This window comes from Canis aureus, chromosome 27 (genome assembly GCF_053574225.1).
Source record: "Canis aureus isolate CA01 chromosome 27, VMU_Caureus_v.1.0, whole genome shotgun sequence".
In the NCBI taxonomy this organism is placed as follows: Eukaryota; Metazoa; Chordata; class Mammalia; order Carnivora; family Canidae; genus Canis; species Canis aureus.
Genome location: NC_135637.1, coordinates 3619506 through 3639604, shown reverse-complemented (window position 1 = coordinate 3639604; position 20099 = coordinate 3619506). Strand labels below are relative to the sequence as shown.

The 20099-nt window shown below is 46.4% G+C and overlaps 1 protein-coding gene across 17 annotated transcripts in view; it reads right to left on the bottom strand.

Annotated features, from left to right (window-relative positions):
- Positions 1-20099, bottom strand: part of CHFR (checkpoint with forkhead and ring finger domains) — a 70967-nt gene that overhangs the window by 1429 nt on the left and 49439 nt on the right. For 8 of the 17 annotated variants that reach the window (XM_077875063.1, XM_077875060.1, XM_077875062.1 and 5 more), the window contains 14 exons: positions 17090-17209; positions 16239-16300; positions 15895-16104; positions 13167-13334; positions 11572-11731; positions 10550-10704; positions 10298-10460; positions 8391-8533; positions 7150-7266; positions 6390-6473; positions 5677-5747; positions 4617-4704; positions 2172-2279; positions 791-863 (listed from right to left, as the gene is read on the bottom strand). In XM_077875063.1, coding sequence (XP_077731189.1) covers positions 791-863; positions 2172-2279; positions 4617-4704; positions 5677-5747; positions 6390-6473; positions 7150-7266; positions 8391-8533; positions 10298-10460; positions 10550-10704; positions 11572-11731; positions 13167-13334; positions 15895-16104; positions 16239-16300; positions 17090-17209 — 1722 coding nt within the window. The remainder of the gene's footprint in view (positions 1-790; positions 864-2171; positions 2280-4616; positions 4705-5676; positions 5748-6389; positions 6474-7149; positions 7267-8390; positions 8534-10297; positions 10461-10549; positions 10705-11571; positions 11732-13166; positions 13335-15894; positions 16105-16238; positions 16301-17089; positions 17210-20099) is intronic. The other 9 variants (XR_013366291.1, XM_077875064.1, XM_077875065.1 and 6 more) reach the window with 6 other exon arrangements.

Here is a 20099-nt window from a genome sequence, read left to right as displayed (position 1 = left end):
CACCACCGCCTCCCTCTTTGTGAAGACAAGCACACCTTCGCTATCTTTGTGTTTTTATTAAGATGGGCTGGTTACTAGTTGTTACTTCTTTCCCTATAACGAAATGGTCTCCTGTACACTGTCTATTGTCAAATACAAAACAAGGTTTTTCTTCCATAGAATCAGTCCTTGAGTAAAGGCCACACTCTCAGTGGCTCTGACTTGAACCACAAATGACTGGGGATCAGAATGGCCTCAAGCAGCATCTGTCACTGACTTACGTTATCACCTGGCCCACAGTCTGAAAGAGGAGGTGGACTTACACCTATGGACGACCCCACCTGGAGATCCACATCAGTAAATGAGAGCAATCAGACACCTGCTCATGGCACCAAAGACAGACCCAGGGCAGCACAGGCTGGAGGCTCAGCTCTCAGCGACCACAGCCGCAGGTTCAGAGTGCTAACCCTCTGGGGTGTCAGCAGGGAATGACAGCTGTGTTCTGCAAACACTTTAGGACATGAGAATAGGGTTTTGAAACTAACAATAGTACTATTTCCTATGCCCCGTGACCGTATACAAATAAAATGACAGAACCACTCTATTTACAAGTAAATAATTAACTAGTTCATAAACATCCCCAAAAGCTGAGGTATCAACTCATCCCAAGCACATAAAGAAAAAAGTCACTTTTCTGTTAGGAAAAGGGGTGTGTGTCTCTCTGTAGGGTGTCCATATGGCACCCCTTCCCCAGCCCTGAGGACCTGTGCCAACACTCGGGCCCCCGGCCCTCAGAGCGCATCTTACTCACATTGCGTGGTGGGCCTTCACCTGAGTGCGGCAGTTGCGCCCCCAATAGCAATCAGGACGGGATGTTACAGCCACTAGGAAGAGAAAACAGGACGCGTGTAATGCACATTACGCTCACAAGCTCAGCCATCTGAATTTAAAGACTCAAAGGGAGACACAGCAGCAGAAAGGCATTTTGTCACGCTTTATAACTCATTTCCTTGGCCTGTTCATATTTCAGGAAAGGAAAAATTCCAATTAAAATTATTTAATTGGAAACCCAATTTGGAGGGAATCCCTAGGTGGCTCAGCAGTTTAGTGCCTGCCTTCGGCCCAGGCCATGATCTTGGAGTCCCCGGATTGAGTCACGTTGGGCTTCCGGCATGGAGCCTACTTCTCCCTCTGCCTGAGTCTCTGCCTCTCTCTTTCTGTCTTTCATGAATAAACAAATAAAATCTTTTTTTTTTTTTGAACAAATAAAATCTTAAAAAAAAAAAAAAAAAAGAAAGAAAGAAACCCAATTTGGAGCACCTGGGGGGCTCAGTTGGCGAAGCCTCTGCCTTTGGCTTGGGTCATGATCTTGGGGTCCTGCGTATCGAGCCCCATGTCGGGCTCCCTACTCAGAGGGGAGTCCGTTTCTCCCTCTCCATCTGCCCCTTCTCCCCCCATGCTCTTTCATTATGTCTTCTCTCAAATGAATAAATAAAATCTTTAATAAAGGGTACCTGGGTGGCTCAGTGGTTGAGCATCTGCCTTTGGCTGAGGTCATGATCCGGAGGTCCTGGGATGGAGTCCCACATTGGGCTCCCCATGGGGAGCCTGCTACTCCCTCTGCCTGTGTCTCTGCCTCTCTCTCTCTCATGCATAAATAAATAAAATCTTTATTTTTTTAATTTTTTAAATAAAATCTTTTAAAAAACCCCACACAATTTAAGAAATAAAAGACTACAACAGCTGTTTATAGGTCATTTTTATGAATCTTGTTTTGGAAATCCACATCTTGGCAGACAGGCCCAGAGCTTGAGCTGACCCTGGGTCGAGTATGGCTGGAAATAAGCACGGCCCCTTGGGATGCCTGGGTGGGTCAGTGGTTGAGCACCTGCCTTCGGCTCAGTGCATGATCCCCGAGTCCTGGGATCGAGTCCCAGATCAGGCTTCCCACAGGGAGTCGGCTTCTCCTTCTGCCTGTGTCTCTGCCTCTCTCTGGGTCTCTCATGAATAAATAAATAACATCTTAAAAAAAAAAAAGCACGGCCCCTACGCAGCCTATCTCCCCAGGTTTGTGCCTGCTGAGGCAGACCTGTGCACCAAGAACACAGAGCAAAGGCAGAATATCTATGATGTGAAGGAACATAGGAGCCAATCTAGGCAGAACTGAGTTGGGGGTGAGGGAGCTTCCTTACCTGGCAACTCAGAAGCAGGGATGTTCTGCCGATACTGGTAGGTCAGCTCTCGGAAGCTCCGCAGGCCACAGCAGTAACACAGCACGGTGTTCCCCGTGATTCTGTAATCTGAAAGGAAAACAGCCTCATGTGGGCATGCCGGTCAGCACATGGCATCGCGTTTCCAGAACAATAGAACAGCTATGCCTTTGCAAAGTAGTGGGAAACCAGAGTACCAATCCACACGTGGGGCAGAGACAATGGGCCAGACATTTGGAAAACAAGAATAAAACCCTCTTATTTCCTCATAGCAGAATATTTCCACTTGGATAAAAATTCAAATATTTTAAAAATTAAAAAAAGTACTAAGAGGAATGAATTTTAAAGATTTTATTTATTTATTCATGAGAGACACACACAGAGAAGCAGAGACACAGGCAGAGGGAGAAGCAGATTCCTGTGGGGAGCCCGAAGTGGGACTCGATCCCAGAACCTCGGGATCACAACCTAAGCCGAAGGCAGATGCTCAACCGCTGAGCCACCCAGGCATCCCAAGAGGAAGAAATATTATTTTTCTCTTGAGTTATTTCTAATTATGTCTCATAACAGAACATAAAGACTCCTGACTCTGGGAAACGAACTAGGGGTGGTGGAAGGGGAGGAGGGGGGGTGGGGGTGAATGGGTGACTGGCACTGAGGGGGGCACTTGACGGGATGAGCACTGGGTGTTATTCTGTATGTTGGTAAATTGAACACCAATAAAAAATAAATTTATTATAAAAAAAATTATGTCTCATAAACCAAACAGCATGCAGGAAAGGACCTGCAAATCTGACTGCCTATAACTTAACACAATGGAAACATATCCATCAAAAGTAAAATAATAATAAGTTAGTGGAAAACACCTTTACAACACAAATGACAACCAGCTGCACCTACAAAGGTATCCTACGAACCTATACTCCCAAATCCAGAGAGCCTAACATGGGCCATGATCACAGATAAGCCGGTGAACCATGACACACAAAGATCTTAAATTCTGTAAATGTTCCAACATGGGGAGACAAAAACGATACATCCAGTAGGCCTGTTCGTATTTACAAGACCTGCCAGCCAGTATGGACTTAAGAAGATACTGGTCTTCGCACCTGAGGCATGTCCTTAGGCAGGAGAGTTACTATGGCCAAGTCTCAACTGTGCATACCACTGTCCTCATTTATCCTAATGGAACAATTTCCCAAACCTACCCTACTGCATGGTCACTCAGGAGCTGCAGTGCTGATTCAGACAGTGGAAAGTGGAAAATCCCTTAAATATCCCATTTTGAACTGGCTAAAAAAAAAACATTATAATACTATGTAATAAAAATCAAGGAACAGATCTTCATTGACACAGAAAAGATCCAAGATATACTGCTGAACAAACAGCAGGCCATAACACGGCACACATGGTAGGGTTTCATTGACGAGGCCGGTGTGCATACATGGGCAGGTGCACAGGCCATGCAAGCATCACCACTGGGTACTCAGGTGGAGGGACTGCCAGTCATTTTCACTTTATCCTTTGTACCTCTGTCACTCACACATCTTTGTGAGCCATGTCAGCTTTACAGACACATTAAAAAGCTCATGGAGTTCAGGCTCTGATGATAGGTCTGGGCAGTCCCAGGGCTACTGCAGCAGAGAACACCCGAGACACTTGTGAGAATGTGTCCATAAGACAGAAACTGCTTAGAACAATTCCCAGTGACTTCTAAAGTCTTTCACGATAATGTATGTTTTAGGAAAAAAAAAAAGTCATTCGGGGCACCTGGGTGGCCCCATGGGTTGAACATTTGACTCTAGATTTTGGTTCAGGTCGCGATTTCAGGGTTGTGGGATGGAGCCCCACATTAGGCTCTATGATCATTGGGTAGTCTGCTGGAGATCTCTTCCTTCCTCCCTCTCCCTCCCCCTGTACTCCTCCCCGAATACACATGTGCTCCTTCCCTCCCTCTCTCAAATAAATAAATAAAATCTTTAAAAAACAAAAGGCATCTGCTAAATTTTCTGCAGCTCCCTCCCTCAGTGACAAATCACATTTCACAATGTGATACCGGATGCCCTGAGAGGCAGGGCAAGCCTGCACTAAGTCACCAACATAGCAAGTGAGAAGCCAATGAGGACCCTGAGTGCTTGGGAACAACCAGTCACAGAATCTCCATGCAGCGCCAACAGATGGTGGAGTCTGGGTCTCTTCTGCTGTGCCCCTCCTTCCCCCATGGCAGAAAAGATACTGGAATGGATCATATGGGCTCAACTAACTTAAAAAAAAAACCCAAAAGTACTAGCACTTTCTGTCTGCCTCTGTCAGGCTGCGCACGGGGGAAGGCTGTGCCTGTGGAAGGCAGCTGGGCAGGTTCTACTGCTTCACAGGAGGCAAAGGCATCACCTCTAGAGGGAGGAAAGCAAGTGCAATGATGCTTACCAGATAGTAAAAACGCTCCCCTCTGCAAAGCCACCAGACTTTCTGTCAACATATTTTTCCACGTCAAACCCCTGGTTGCCAGATAATTCTGTGATTAGGAAGAAGGGAAATCTTAGATACTAGTTTGGTAAAAGAAACACTAAAATGATAAGAAGGCAAACATTTCATAAAAGTCCTTGAAATGGGTAACACCACAGCACAAGTAAGTTAAACACAGCAGCTAAAGGGAATGCTGTACGAAATTGTAGGGCTCTGCTTCCAAGACCATAGGACACCTGAGACAGCCCAAGGACTAGGATGCCCAAGACTGACAACATGCTCACCATCTAGTTCACAAGGGTCCTCGTCTGAGACACTGTTCAGAACCTCAAAAGGAAAGCTAGCTTCAGATATTTGAACGTGTGAGTTACCACGTTCTCTCTAAAACTCTGCAAAGACATTCCTTGCACAGGAGTGGTGAGACACCCAACCTTGGCCAGAGCAGCCCTTGGGCAGCAACAGATCCACAATCACAGAAGGAAGCTGGTTCTGGATCTACATGCTGCCCTCCGGAAACACAGAGTTCTTGGTTCCTCCTGTGAGCATCTATTGGACATCTAACCAGACTGGCTCGTCATGCAGGCGAGAAGGCCCATGGTCTCACTTGTGCAACAACACAGCACATAAATGGGATAAAGGCATGACACTTGGCCAGGGACGGATGTGCACATTAAACATTGAAATTCTAAGAGCCAGGTCAGCTTCCTAAAACATGGAAAGGAGCATGTCAGAAAGAAGGAAGCCAAAGGCCCTGGTTCTACCAAATGGCCACCCCACTCCCCACCCAGACCCAGGAACTCTCTGGTTGGGGCAAGCAGGCACTGGCACCAAGTCCTACAGATTCATGACATGATGGACATGAAGGAAACCCCTCCACTGGGGAAGATGGGAAAACACAGCAAAGCACCAATGTGGTGCACTAATAAGTTGGCAGTCCTAGAAATAGCCATTAGAACTCTGGAAATCCTTGGGTCTTCTATGGACCTGAGCTCCAGCCACACCCGTTTGGGAGCTCCATTACCTTCAGGACGTCTGACTCGTAGTGGTTGTTGCTCAGAACCCCGTCCAGACACCTGTCGCCCAGGTCTAGCTCTGCCAAATGGAGGGAAACAAAGTCATACGTCTTACAGAAAGCATCATCACTGACGCTAACATAAATACATTTTCTTTCTTACAGAGTCAAGAAAGAACAAAAAGTTCCCGTTTAAAATGAGAACAGGGGACGCCTGGGTGGCTCAGTGGTTGAGCATGCCTTTGGCTCAGGGCATGATCCCGGAATCCCAGGATTGAGTCCCACATTGGGCTTCCTGCAGGGAGCCTCCTTCCTCCTCTGCCTATGTCTCTGCCTCTCTCTCTCTGTCTCTCTCATGAATGAATAAATCAAATCTTTAAAAAATAAATAAAATGAGAACAGGTACAACAAATTCCATTCCACTCCCTCCCAACATGGACAGCTCTCTCCTCGGCACCTCAAGGTCTGAATACTGCAGCTAGACCGGGCGTTTTCTGTGCTGGTATCCTTAACATGTAAGGAAACCCTCCCCGACTGAACTCCATGTCCCCACAGCTGTCCTGTTACTGCCTGGTTTCACATTAGCACAGAGTGACACTTGTATGTCAGGAGGAAGTATGGTCATTAATGTTGGCCTTCCCCAACTCAGGCCACGCTATCCGTCACCGCCCTCAAGTGCACCAGAACAGGCTGAAGCAACTCAGCTGGAGAGCCGGCATTACCACAGAATGGGGCCAGGCAGCCAAGGCAGCCCGCCCGGGCGCAGCCCCAGTACAGGTGGCAGAAAGGCTGTAGGCAAACGGCACCTGCGGGACACAGCACAACGGCCAGTCAGGCCACTTCAGTGAGGAATGAATTCAAATAACCATTCAATAAATGACAAATTCAATTGTAATAGCAATCCCAGAATTGCAAATTAAAACACTGTATTTCACGTATTATATTTAAAAGTGACACATCATAGGGCACCCGCGGGGCTCAGTCGGTTGGCTGTCCGACTCCTGGTTTTGACTCAGGTCACGATATCAGGGTCATGAAGTCGAGCCCCATGTCAGGCTCTGAGCTCAGTGGGGAGTCTGCCTGAGATTCTCTCTCTCCCTCTGCCCACCCACTCTCATGCTTGCACACTCTTTTTTAAATAAACAAATAAAAATCTTAAAACAGAAGTGACACATTATAGAAATATTATGGTCTTGGTGTGGGGACAAATATCAGATGCAGACTTCAGAAAGAGAACCACCCATACATGAAAATGAGGTATGTGACAGAGTGGGTTATCAACTGATGGCAAAGATGATTATTCAACATGATTGTACACGGACAACTGAGTCTGCAGATGAGAAAACACAGCCACGTCTTTACTTCTCACCATGCACCACAGTCAACACTGTCCTGAAACCTGAGCCTGGAAGGATCCACAGGACAGGCTCTGTGGCAGGAAGGTTGCTCAGGAAGGCAGTAAATGCTCACACCCTTACTCACACTGCTGGGGGGCGATGCGGGGGTCCTGCTCACGTTCTGCCCTCCGGTCAGGCATGGGCTGGAAGCAGCAGGTGCATATGGCATGGCTTCCTTGCAGGGCGCACACATAATCCTGGGCTGCAGAACAGACAGGACATTTAGGCAGCACATACTGGCACATGGGCAGAAAGAACCAGTGAGACCCACATGGAGAGGAATGGCGGGAAAGCAAACAAGGAAATTGATCCACAAGAAAACCTGGGGAAAACTCAGACCTGTTTTCTTAAATGGCCAAATGATAGCCAATCATTTAAATGAAACATTTTAAATAGAATGAAAAACAAGCAAAGCGATCTTTCAGTTCAGCAGTCGTAGCAAGATTTCAAAGATCCTTGAAGGTTTTCTACCATTTCCTTAGGCCAGAAAGCACATCATTAAACAACAAAGCAAGTTCTATATTAATCTTTGTGTCTTCCAAATAAACAAGTGATGGGCCTGGTGGACATGGCTGGCTGACCCCACTCTAAGAGTTGTGTCCACAGAGCCCAGGCCCTGCATACTTGATGGCCTCATAGGAGGCTCCATCTGTGCACACACACTTGCTACAGGCCCCATCCCACTGGGGACTTCCATCTGCAATTTGAAAATGATGGGGTCCACCTGAGGAATGGTAGAGTTGGTTTTGTGACCAGGTGCTGCACTGCCCATGGCTCCAGGTCACAATCCTGGGTCAGTGGTCTCATGACAGGCTCAGACCCACAGCAACTAAGAAACTGGGCCCTGTGGGGCCATGCCTACAGAATGGCCAGGGCCAAAAACATAAGATTCCACCTGTACTCTCTCCCTTTCCTGATGGCATCTGGGGACCCAGCCCACTAGAAGCAGGCAGTGGGGCAGAGCTCAGGTTGGCTCTGATGACACCATGACCCGCTGCCGAAAAGAAGCCAGTCTCTCATTTAAGGGGCCCATGTGTGATGGTCATTTCTGCTCTAGCCAGCAACTCTGGGGTGCCAGCTGCCTGAAGCAAATGTCAGGATCAGGACTGAACTCCTAGGAGTGCCCAGGAGCAGGGTCCATGAGACAAGTCAACTCTCTGGTTTCTTAGCCCAAAACAGAACATGAGAAGCAATGGGGTCTGAGAGGTGGCAAGACCATGGAGGCAGTGACAGGACTGGGATAGGAATGGGGGAGGAGCCAGCAAGAATATAGGCTGTGTCCTGGGCAGTCATGGCAGGACAACAGCAGAGAAGGTGGTGTCTCACCTGTCTTGACACTGGTGGAGGTTGACGGCGCATCCCCAGCAGCCTGTGGTACCCCTGGCTCACTGTTAGGCCCTGGGCAGGGGAGGGCCTGCCCACCCTGCCTCCGGTACTCAGGGCACTGCCTGCATACAATGTACGGCTGGCTGCAAGAAAAGCACACAAACCCCTTGATTGTGGGGAAGCACACGGTGGGTGATGGCGACAATGCCCCTAGCCCTTATGACAAGACGAGATCCAGATCCCCAGACTAGAGGCATCTTCTCTGCTCACAGAGAAGTCCTACTCCAGTCCTATCCCAGTGCCTCACACCTCAGCTCTGCACCATCTGCTGCCGCCCAGGGTATATGAGGGGCAAGCATGGCATGCCCCACTGGGCACCCAGTGCTCATCCTGGAAGAACAGCACTTGGAGGACTCTGTTCCTTGCCACCTGCTGGCTCCCCTCTGCTGTAAGGATTCCAGACTACCTCATCCCTCTTGGCAGCTCCTAACATACAGAGACTTGTCCTGCCCACTCCTGCTGCTTTGGCATAGCATCCCCCAGAGCATGGCCACTCAGTCCCCACACGGGGCTAGATACACACTCACAGGTTCAATGCTGGATGAGCTGTGGATGACATCCAGAAGCACACCCAGCTTGCCAAGTGCACTCAGGACTCACCCTGGGCCCCTAAATGTGCCATGGTTGAATGTTGCTGTTCTCTAGGGGCCTTCCAACCCGCCGCAGGAGCCCTGCCCCACTAACTTTATGCACTTCAGTTGAGCTTTCAAAAAACATAGTTGGTAAAATGGAATCCGTAGGAAAAATACAGACTCTTCCCTCACTTGAGCCAGAGAGCAGCTTCCTGCGCCCACCTCTAATGGCAAGAGCCAGCAAAGGAAGAGTAAGGCCCGACTAACCCCACTGGTGAGAAGACACTCAACTTCAGTTAGGAACGAGACAGCTGTTATCTCAGGCAACATCAAGTGTGGCCAGGGGTTCCTGACATCCCTCCACAACCCCAGGAAGGCCAGAATTCCATGATGGGCATGGAATGACCCAAGTGCCAGGTCCAGCCCTCTGACCTGACCATTCCACATCCACTCCGCTGGTAGGTACTGTAGCATGGCTTCACAAGTCAGAGTTTTAGAAACACCACAATCCCATCTGTAGAGGAATACTGTGGCTACGTATATGAGTGGCTGGAAGGATACACAAAGAAGTGTTCATGCTCAAGCGATTTTTGATTTCTTCATTTTGCTTGACCATTATTTGTAAATTTTACAAAAAGAAACATAAAGATAATAAATTTGGAAAATTTGATTTTTGTCTTTCTAAATGTGATGCTCCATCTAAAACTCAAGTCTATGGACTTCTGAGTCAGGAAACACCAGCATTTTACAGCAGATAAAATAAGGTCTCCTAGAATTGCATCCTCTTGGCCAGGTGGCCATGGCTTCTCTACAGTAACATCCTGACAACTGAGGATAACGCAACTAATGCCATAGGACTCAACGGTCACTAGATGAGCTACACAGTAAATGCACTTATGTGGGGCAAAGAACATGTCAAATTGTGACGTTGTCATAGCCAGTGAATCACAGCACCCGACGAGGTGTCAGCAATAACAGTGTGGGTTATGGTGGCCATTGTTTTCTAACAGACATCAGTGTCAAACCATTCATTAGCTGCTATACCTGAAACTCAAAGGGTACTGTGTATCAATTACACCTCAAAATGGCTAGAAATAAATACAGAAAAGTAACAGCAAAAAATAAATACTGCATGTATCCCTGAAGGGGGGGTTACTGCAGGAGGCATGGGGACAGATACCACCCAGTCACCCGAGTGGGTGGCCGTCCTTGGCTGGCTCGGACTCCATGCTGCCTGTCCAGCTCCCTGCCCCCGAGAACCAGGCAGAGGCTCACCTAACATCCGATGATTCACTGTCCACATCTGACAGCTCTAGCAGATCTTCCGAACTGCCCTCCTCATCAGAGAAAGACCTTCTGACCTTGGGTTGCAACATGTCTTGAGTGATCTTGTTCCTGGCAGCCATGCTCCGCACATCTTCCTCACTGCGACTCTTGTCTGGAATGCAAAGGCCACGGCTCTACTAGCCGAGGAGCCCCTGGAGACACAGCCATGGTCTCTAGGAGCTAGGCGGGCTCCCCACTTGCCTGGGTGCTGGAGAAGGTAGGCCTCCACCAGGTTGTTCAGGATGTGGTTTTTACAGATCCTCTCGACTGGACAGCGGCAGGTGGGACACCAGGTAGAACGCTCCATCCAGCCTGAGTAGCAGGCTGCACAGAAGGTGTGCATGCAGGGCTGCAGGCTGAGGGCACAAGGACAAGTCTGCAGACACTCCTGCAGAGCACTCGCAGATGGAGCATCTGTCTGCCAGGCCAGAGCAGCAGCCCCCAGACACCAGGGCACATGGGGCATGGCCTGTGTGGAGCATGAGAAGCAGGGACCCCAGTTCATACTGCCTTTCCCCAGAGCAGGATGTGGCCTCACTCAGGCTGAGGGTTGGTTACAAAACATAAAAGTGAGCAAATCACCCTCCCACAAAGCTCACTTAACTCCACAGAGCCTGGAAGCCCTGCTTCTCAGGGTGCTTTACTCCTTGCATATGGCACCCATCGCTGGCTGCATCTGTGTCCTCAGCTGATAAGCTAGGAATGCCACCTGCCTTCCACACTCCACGTGAGAAGAGCTTCCACCTAAACGACCCTAACTTGGTCCTTGCTAATGAAAAGAAATGCCAATCTGTGCTCCAGGAAGGACATTAGAGCAGGCAATAACTCCAGGAATATGAGGAGCATGGACACTGAGTGTGGAAAAGGCCTGTGTTGAAGTGGAAATTTGGACAGGCTCTCAGGCTCCCACAGAGAAGGAGAGGGCGCTCCCTAGATTGCTCCAGGGATCTTCATTCTGGGCCTTTTCCTAGGAAAGCTCTGTACAGCTCTTCTGTTCTACTTGGCTCAGATGGGACCAGTGTCAACTGAGATCATCACCGCATCAACCCCACGTACTCTCCTACAGTCTTGGCTACAAGGGTCAGGTGTTTGGCTTGTTGGCCACACAAGTAAAATGCCATGAATAAGCTCTGCAGAGTGGAACCTGACAGGACCCAGAGGCTCGATTCCCCGCGGCTGCTCCCCACCATCTCCCATCCTCCTGCGACATACGGCACGCATACCTCACACAATCATGCAGCAGGTCCTGGCAGATGATGCATGTGAGTGTCTCCTCCATCTTGTCAGGCTTCACAGCCTCGGATCTAACATTCCCAAGGGTGGTGTGGGTGTCTCTACACTGGTCTGCAACCAAGAACTGCAGGGTAAGGTCAGGGTCCCCACCTGTGAGAGAAACAGACGCATTCTGACCACCTGTTTTATGAACACCTTAAACTAAGGAGAGAAGACAGAGCTCTCCCCAGTGTTTGTATTTTAAAGGGTGTTTTTAAGATGGCCTAAAAGAAGTCTTATATTCCAATATATTTTAGTTTTGTTTTAGGGAGGCCTGGTTGGCTCAGTGGTTGAGTGTCTGCCTTTGGCTCAGGGCATGATCCTGGGGTCCTGGGATCGAGTCCCACATTGAACTCCCCACAGGGAACCTGCTTCTCCCTCTACTTATATCTCTGCCTATTCTCTGTGTGTCTCTCATGAATAAATAAAATCTTTAAAGAAAAAAAAATTTGTTTTAGAACAGTTAATGACACAAAAAAGAGGCACTCAGGATACATGCTTAAAAAATAAAGACCATTTGTCCCCCAGTATATTTGTGTAATGTCATTTTTTGTTTAAACAAAAAACGTGATTTGTATACACATGGGAAAGTACACGCTTATGTTACCAGGAGTTGTGGATTTTTTTCCTTTTCTTCTGGTGGTGTTCTAGAGTGCTCCTGTGTTGCTAACTACAGATTAATTTTTATTTTTAATTAAAGAAATACTTAAACACAATTTACAAAGTCAAATATTTAAAAGAAAACAAAAGTAGCAGCCTTCTGCCTTGGACTACACTCCTCTGAGTTAACATTTGTGTTTTTAGCTACTTTTCCTGGTAAGGACCTCTGTGTTTCTGAACTGTGATGCTATGTTTAGGTTGATTGATTTTATTTTTTTTTTTCTCTTTTTAAAAATATTTTATTTATCCATTCATGAGAGACACAGATGCAGAGACATAGGCAGTATCCTCCCAGAGCCTCCCAGTCTCACTGCTCCAATCTGCGGGCTGCTCTCAGGCCTATGGCACAGCCAGTGCCCCACCAAACATTCCCAAGTGTTTTTTACAATCATTTTAACTTAGGCTTTTTAAGTGAAGATTTTTCTCTAAATAACCTTTACGAGGAGGTTAAAACTATCACTTGAAAGACAACTTTTTTTTTTTTTTAATTTATTTTTTAGTAAGATCTATACCCAATGTAGGGCTGGAATCCATGACTCCAAGATCAAGAGTCACAGGCTCCTTTGAGCCAGCCAGGTACCCTCAAAGACAACATATTTAAAAATCGATTTTCATATCAGGACAGAACTGGAACTTGGAATGCACTGCTTCCAGATCATGAGCATAACCTGACAGTAAACATTGTTCAATCCTAATGATGTAAAGACGAAAGAAAAGGCTCAGATTTCCATTCCAAAAAAGCTGAGGCACCACAGGTCTGTGCCTGAGACACATCCCCATGCTTCTTCAAAAGGGGAGGCTCCATTGGGAGCAGCTCAAACTGTCCCACTAGGGCCCTATGCAGTCCCCCAAGGGCCAGAGACACACAGAAACCTAAGACTCTGACCTCCTTTCATTTTCTTCCTGATGGGCTCCAAATCCTCCTGATCCTGGGGTTCCGACAGAGAAAAGGATGCTCTCTCTCTGTCTGGCAGAGCTGAAGGAAAGATGGGGATTTCATCACTTGCCACAGATGGACCACACTCTTTTGGGGAGATGTATGCATCTCTGGAAGCTGTGAGAGGGACAAACAAAAGAGGTTCTGATTCATCCACCCTAGAAGGAGAGAGCAGGCAGGTGAAGCACCAGATTCAAGCCAGGTCTAGGTAATCCAAGGTGCCGTATATTCTCCATAATACATACTCACTAGAAATATTCAACTACATTTTTTAGAAGATTTTTAATTTATTTATTCATGAAACACAAAGAGAAAGGAAAAGACAAAAGCAGAGGGAGAACCAGGCTCCCTGCAGGGAGCCTGATGTGGGACTGGATCCCAGGATCCAGGATCACAATGTGAGCCAAAGGCAGATGTTTAATCACTGAGTGACCCAGGTGCTCCTAGACTTATCGATTTAAACAAGCCCAGCTTTTAACTGGGCTTAATAACCTTTATCACAATAAAGCCCTAGTTTATAATACTTTAGTACAATCCACATGTAGTCTGTAATATTCAAATGGTAAGTGTTATTTTGAAAAGAGAAGAAACTGCCATATGGCAGCTAAAAGAGAAAGGTTAGAATTCTCTGGGGAGCAAATGAGCTTATAGGAAGAGGCAGCTTCCAGGGCTGGCTCCTAGCTCTGGTCCTCACTCCCACTGCGGGGGGGCCTTCCCTGCTCAGTGGAGTGTTTCACTTCAGAATGAAGACTATGATGATGGTACCTCTCCAACAGACCCATCATGAGGATTCACTTATAACTTATAAAGCACTTGGCACCCAATCTCACATTTAGCAGTCTGGTTATTCTCTTAGTAGGTTTAAACTGAGAGAGGTACATAGAAAAATTTCCTGGCCTTTCCAAGGTTGGAGCTAGGCTTTCCATCTGAACAATTTGTTTACAGCAAAATTTCTTCTATTTATGATTTTATTTTTTTAGTTGCACAGTATATAAATACATCGTCCTCTTACGATAAAATTAACAATTGTATGTGTATACACACACATTGCATCTTCTTCATCTATCCATCCATCACTGGACACTCAGCTTCCCCTTTCTCTGCATCCTCACCAACAGTTGGTATCCCTAGTCTTTTTTGATGCTGGCTATTCTAACAGGTATGAGGTGATGCCTCATTGTGGTTTCCTTTAATGAAGTTAGAACATTATCAAAAAACTAAAAACCAAATTTGCAAAAATGGAAGCAGTGCTTGCTTGCTTTCTCTCTCTCTCTCAAATAAATAAAATCTCCCCCCCCCAAAGATTTTATTTATTTATTTGACATAGAGAGAGAGCACCAGCAGAGGGAGCAAGAGAGGAAGAAGAAGCAGGCTCCCCACTGAGCAGGGAGCACAAGGTGGGGCTCATGACCCAACCCAAAGGCAGATTCTTCACTGAGCCACCCAGGCGCCCCTCAAATAAACAAAATCTTTAAAAAAAGAGGGGGGGAAGTATTCTAGGAATAAGTAAGAGTTCTCAAAACTAGGTGAAAAAGAAACTTCACTGAAGAACATCAAAGAGCTTAATAAACAGGGTAAAACACCACTATCCTGGGTATTATAAAAATGTCAATTCTCTCCAATCAAAATCTCAAAAAAGACTTTTTTTTTTAACTTAAAAAAAGATAATCCTAAGGAGAATCTGGAAGCAAAATACAGAAGAATAGCTAAGAAAGTGAACTAAAATATGAACATACATAGTATGATTTAATTCACAAAACATATAAACACATATGTTCTACACTCTAACAACACCAACAAGGGAATGTTAAGGTCACATAGCACCTAGAGTCTGAATTTTCTCTAGAGACCAAGGAGGAAGGTAAAGAAGGTAAAGAATGATGCCGTAAGGACCAGTACATGTAAAACTAGTTGTTGGATTTTTTTTTTTTTTTTTTAGTATTTATTTATTTAGAGAGAGTGCACACACAAGCAGGGGATGGGCAGGAGAGGAAAAATCTCAAGCAGGCTCCAACTCCCTGCTGAGCAGGGCACGGCCCGACATGGGGCTCAACCCTACCACCCCAAGACCATGACCCGAGCTGAAATCCAGAGTTGGCTGCTCAACAACAGAGCCACGCATTAAGAGCCTAAAACTGGCTTTAAATGATGTGTTATCCTGGATGAGTCTTGAAAACATTATGCTGAGTAAAAGCAGCAGAAACAAAAGGCCACAGAGTATATGATTCCATGTGTAAGAAATGACCAGAAGAGGCAAATCAGAGACACAGAAGAAAGGTTAGTGGTTGCTGGGGACAAAGGAATGACTGCTGATGGGTGTGGGGTCTCCTTTTGGGGTGATGAAAACATTTGGGAACTACAGAGTGGTGATGAATGCACAACACAATGAATACAGTAAAATCCACCGAAGTGCACACTTGAACTGGGTGATTGTTATGGCATGCAAATTATATCCCAATAAAACTACCAGAAACACCATGTACTATCATCTCTGATTTTCAGCACTTCTATTTGGGATGCAACAAGACATCTACTACAGAAATCTTGCTACTGAGAACCTGATGCCTGATGCCACTTCCACCTTCCTGAGTAGTTTATCTGTCTTCTCTGTAGCAACACAGGTCAGAATTAGTGGCCACAAAGCAATGCAGCTACCACCAAAAGGTTCCTGTCTCACCAGAACTGGAGGAAGGTGCTTGCCCTGCAGAGGTGGGCTCCATGGAAGAGGTAGAAGCCGTGGGGAAGAGGTCTGATGTGGATGTTGATGGCTGTGGTTCCTCAAAGCACGCCTGAGTGGTGGGCGATGACGGCAGGACCTGGGGGTCGTCACCTTGCCCTGCACCTGAGGTATCTTTGGTCACACGGAACACATTCTCTTTATTGGCTTCTGCAAGCACAGAAAGAGAAGAATGAGCACACAATCAGGGCTCAGGTGGAACACCACTACCGTGGGCAAGACATTCCAGCAAGAATCAAGAGCCCTTACTATGTATGTACCCACTTGGTTACGGTCTCACTTACCAAAGGAGTCTTGTGTGATGTCCTGCTTCTCATTTAAAGATTCATAGAGGTATGCCACATCTAAAAGGAAATTAACCAAATCAGAAGAGAGTCCCCAGGCACCAGCTGGAACTCACTTCCCTCTTTTGTTCCTGTCACTTCAGTCCCCTACTTACTTACCAGCTAGTAACAACATTAAGCAGTTTAAGGGATTTCAAAACAAGTGACCCAAAATATCGTAACAAACTTTAAAATAAATAGGCTTCAGGAAAAAATTTCTGGAGCCAGGAGGCAGTCTAGGGAGGGCAAAAACAATGAATAGATGATGAATTTGTGTTTTGCTGGCATTTCTAACTAACAGAAGGAGCAAACAAAAGATCCTGCCACGTGGCCAATGACTGGCTTTGTCTACACTTAAAACAATCTGAGAAATCTGCCTCCTTCTTCCACTTTGTAGGTAACCTTCAAAAGACTCCTGCAACTCTCCTTGTCCTATATCATTCTTCTCTCCCAAACACAGAACCACCGCTGGCCTCCAACCCCTCTTCTAGATCTTAATCCCCATAACTCAGGTTTCTTCTACGTAACCTAACCCATCCCTGTTCACTTCTGCCATTCTGAAGTGTGTGGCTCATGACTTTGGTGGGATTTCTGGAGAATAACTGGGACTCAGACTGTTAAGGTCAATGTTCCCATTCTTCAACAGACATGAGTCACACCAAGAATCTACATCAACAACAAAGAAAATGTAGGTAACACTAACATTCCTAAGGGAAATACCTGCTTCAGCAGACTCCCTTTCAACCACGCTTCCCACCTGTAACAGGACTTCCCCGTCAAGCACCACCCATGTGTCCACCCTGTCCATTCCCTTTCTCTTACTGTGTTCTGGCTCATTCTTCCTGTACACCAAGTAGATGACATCCCCCGTCTGCAAAGGGCAGGTCTGCTTCTTAACAACCTTCAGCTTGTTAATTACTGTTCCATTGGTGCTGTAGAGACAACAGAACTGCAACTTATCCTAAAATTTTCTTTTTCTATCACCACTAGGAAAACAGTTCAATATTACTGCTTTGAAAATGATAAAACATTCATAAGAATGATGTAAATATTTAAGGAACCATATATGCAAGTGCCATCCTATAATTCTCCTGAGAAAATGCTTGCCTGTTGCCACCTTACTGACAGTCAAACCAGCAACCAATCTTATCAACATGTCTGCTTTTCCCAATGCCATGTTCTCCTCCATCTTCCTCCTGATGGACCCTTGGACTTCTATGAGCAGCTCTGATTTCAGCTTCTCTCCTACATCTGCAATTCGCTATGTCCACAGATTTACCACTCTCTCCAGAAGTTACACTGAGTCAGCTCATTCCTCAAATGAGCATTGACACTTAAGACACAGGTTCCACCAAGGGGCGCCTGGTTGGCTTGGTCGGTTAAGCGTCCGACTCAGTCTCGGCTCAGATCTTGCTCCTAAAATTCAAGCCCCACACTGTGCATGGAGCCTACCTAAAAAAGAGAGACAGACAGACAGACACAGAGACAGGTTCTAGGTAGAAGCAAATAAATGCCAGGCTACAGACTAGAAGATGGCGTGGCCCCCCAGCTGGGAGGTCTCTCCAATTGGGGAGCACACTGCCAGGTGGAAGAGGCACAAACTGCCAAGGGGACAGACAGGAGTCCGAGTCAGATGGGAGAGGGAGTGCTTCCTTGAGGAGGGACTCCTGAGTAGATATCTGACAGAAAATCATTAGTGGACGAAGTGAACACTGCAGGCATGGTGAATAGTATACAAGACAAGAACTCAGCAAGCAAGCAAACTAACCCACTTTCAGGCATTCAAACCACCTGAGCTTAACTCTACAGCTTCACTCCCAAGGCCTCCAGTGGGGAAGAGGCCTTATTTTTACATTTGAGCAGATGTCCACTACTTGAGTGTTCGGTAAAGGGCCAGAAAGTAAATAGTTTAGGCTGTATGATTGATCACACAGTCTGTATCCCAATACTCAGCTCTGCCACTGTCACAGGAAAAACAGCCATAGATAGGACCCAATCAAGGGGCTATAACTGTGTCCCAATGAGACTTCACTTGCAAAAGCTGGTGGCACTACCCAATACAGCCAGGGTCTCTGCCACGAGGCTTCTCCTCACGATCCATTCTTGTGTTTTTTCTACCCAAAAAAGTCTGATTTTACACTTCTGCTTAAACTCCCTTGATTACTTCTCATTGCTCTCAGGCTAACGTCCAAACTCCCTAGAGTGGACAGCAGGGCCTTTCTACTCCAGTCTACTGTCTGGCTCTGCACTCACTACTTACCGTGAGCACGCAGGGCCTGCTTGTGCCTCAGTACCTGTAGTTCCTTCTGCCTGGAACAACCCCGCCTCCAGCCAGTTCAGCCAAGGAATGCAGTGGCTGCTAGAAGCTGGCAACGGCAGGGAACGGATTCTCCCCTAGAGTCTCCAGAAGGAGCCAGCCATGCTGACAATTTGATTTCAGTCCAATGAGACCTGAGTTAGACTTTGTATCTTGAGCACTAAAAGATCATAGCTATGTGCTACTTTAAGCCACTAAGTTTGTGATAATTTGTTACAAGAGCCACAGGAAACTAAAACTGTCATATGGCCAGTACTGGAAAGCCAGGACCTGCTGCAGGACAGCTCTAGAACTAGGGCTACATTATTCTACAGTAGGCTGAGAAATGAACTTAAGCTGCTACCTATTAGAAGAGAGGCAAGAGGGATCCCTGGGTGGCGCAGCGGTTTGGTGCCTGCCTTTGGCCCAGGGCGCGATCCTGGAGACCCGGGATCGAATCCCACGTCGGGCTCTCAGTGCATGGAGCCTGCTTCTCCCTCTGCCTGTGTCTCTGCCTCTCTCTCTCTCTCTCTCTCTCTCTGTGACTATCATAAATAAATAAAAAATTTTAAAAAAATTTTTAGAAGAGAGGCAAGAAGCATCATTTCTTCCTTTAAATTTTACATTTTTTCTTCCTTTCTAGTTTTTTTTTCTTTAAGATTTTATTTACTCATGAAAGACAGATGGGGGCGGGGGGGGGCGGGGCGGGTGGCAGAGACACAGGCAGAGGGAGAAACAGGCTCCATGCAGGGAGCCCGACGTGGGACTCGATCCCGGGTCTCCAGGATCATGCACTGGGCCAAAGGCAGGTGCTAAACCGCTGAGCCACCCAGGGATTCCCAACATCATTTCTTCCTAATAAACCTAATTTTTAGTGTTCAATCCCTACAACTGTAGTTACCAAATAATCTCATAGCACTTGACCTTTACAAAAATAAAAATTCATCTGATAGAAAAAGCATACTCTCAACATATTGCTGGAAGCCTATCTGCCACTAGGTTTAAAATAGGCACATTCTTTTTTTTTTTTAAAGATTTTATTTATTTATTCATGAGAGACACAGAGAGAGGTGGGGGGGGGGCGGGCAGAAACATAGGCAGAGGGAGATGCAGGCTCCATGCAGGGAGCCCGATATGGGACTCGATCCCAGGACTCCAGGATCATGCCCCGGGCCAAAGGCAGGCACCAAACCGCTGAGCCACCCAGGGAGCCCAAAATAGGCACATTCTGATACAGCATTCCTTCCTATAAACTTATCCCAAGAAAATAATCAGACATGAATGCAAAGGGTCTCAGAAGAGAATAATTGTAGTATCATTTACAATAAAAAAGTCAAAATAGTAAGTTTTCATCAGTACAGGAGTTGACAGGTAAGTTATTATATAATAATAATGAAAAAGACAAAATGAATGGTGGATACACTGACACACAAGCACTCTGTGAAAAAAGACAAAGTGTCTAACAAAACTAAAATATATACATATGTATTTTCTAAAGCATGAATGGGATTTAAGAAAGCTTTTCA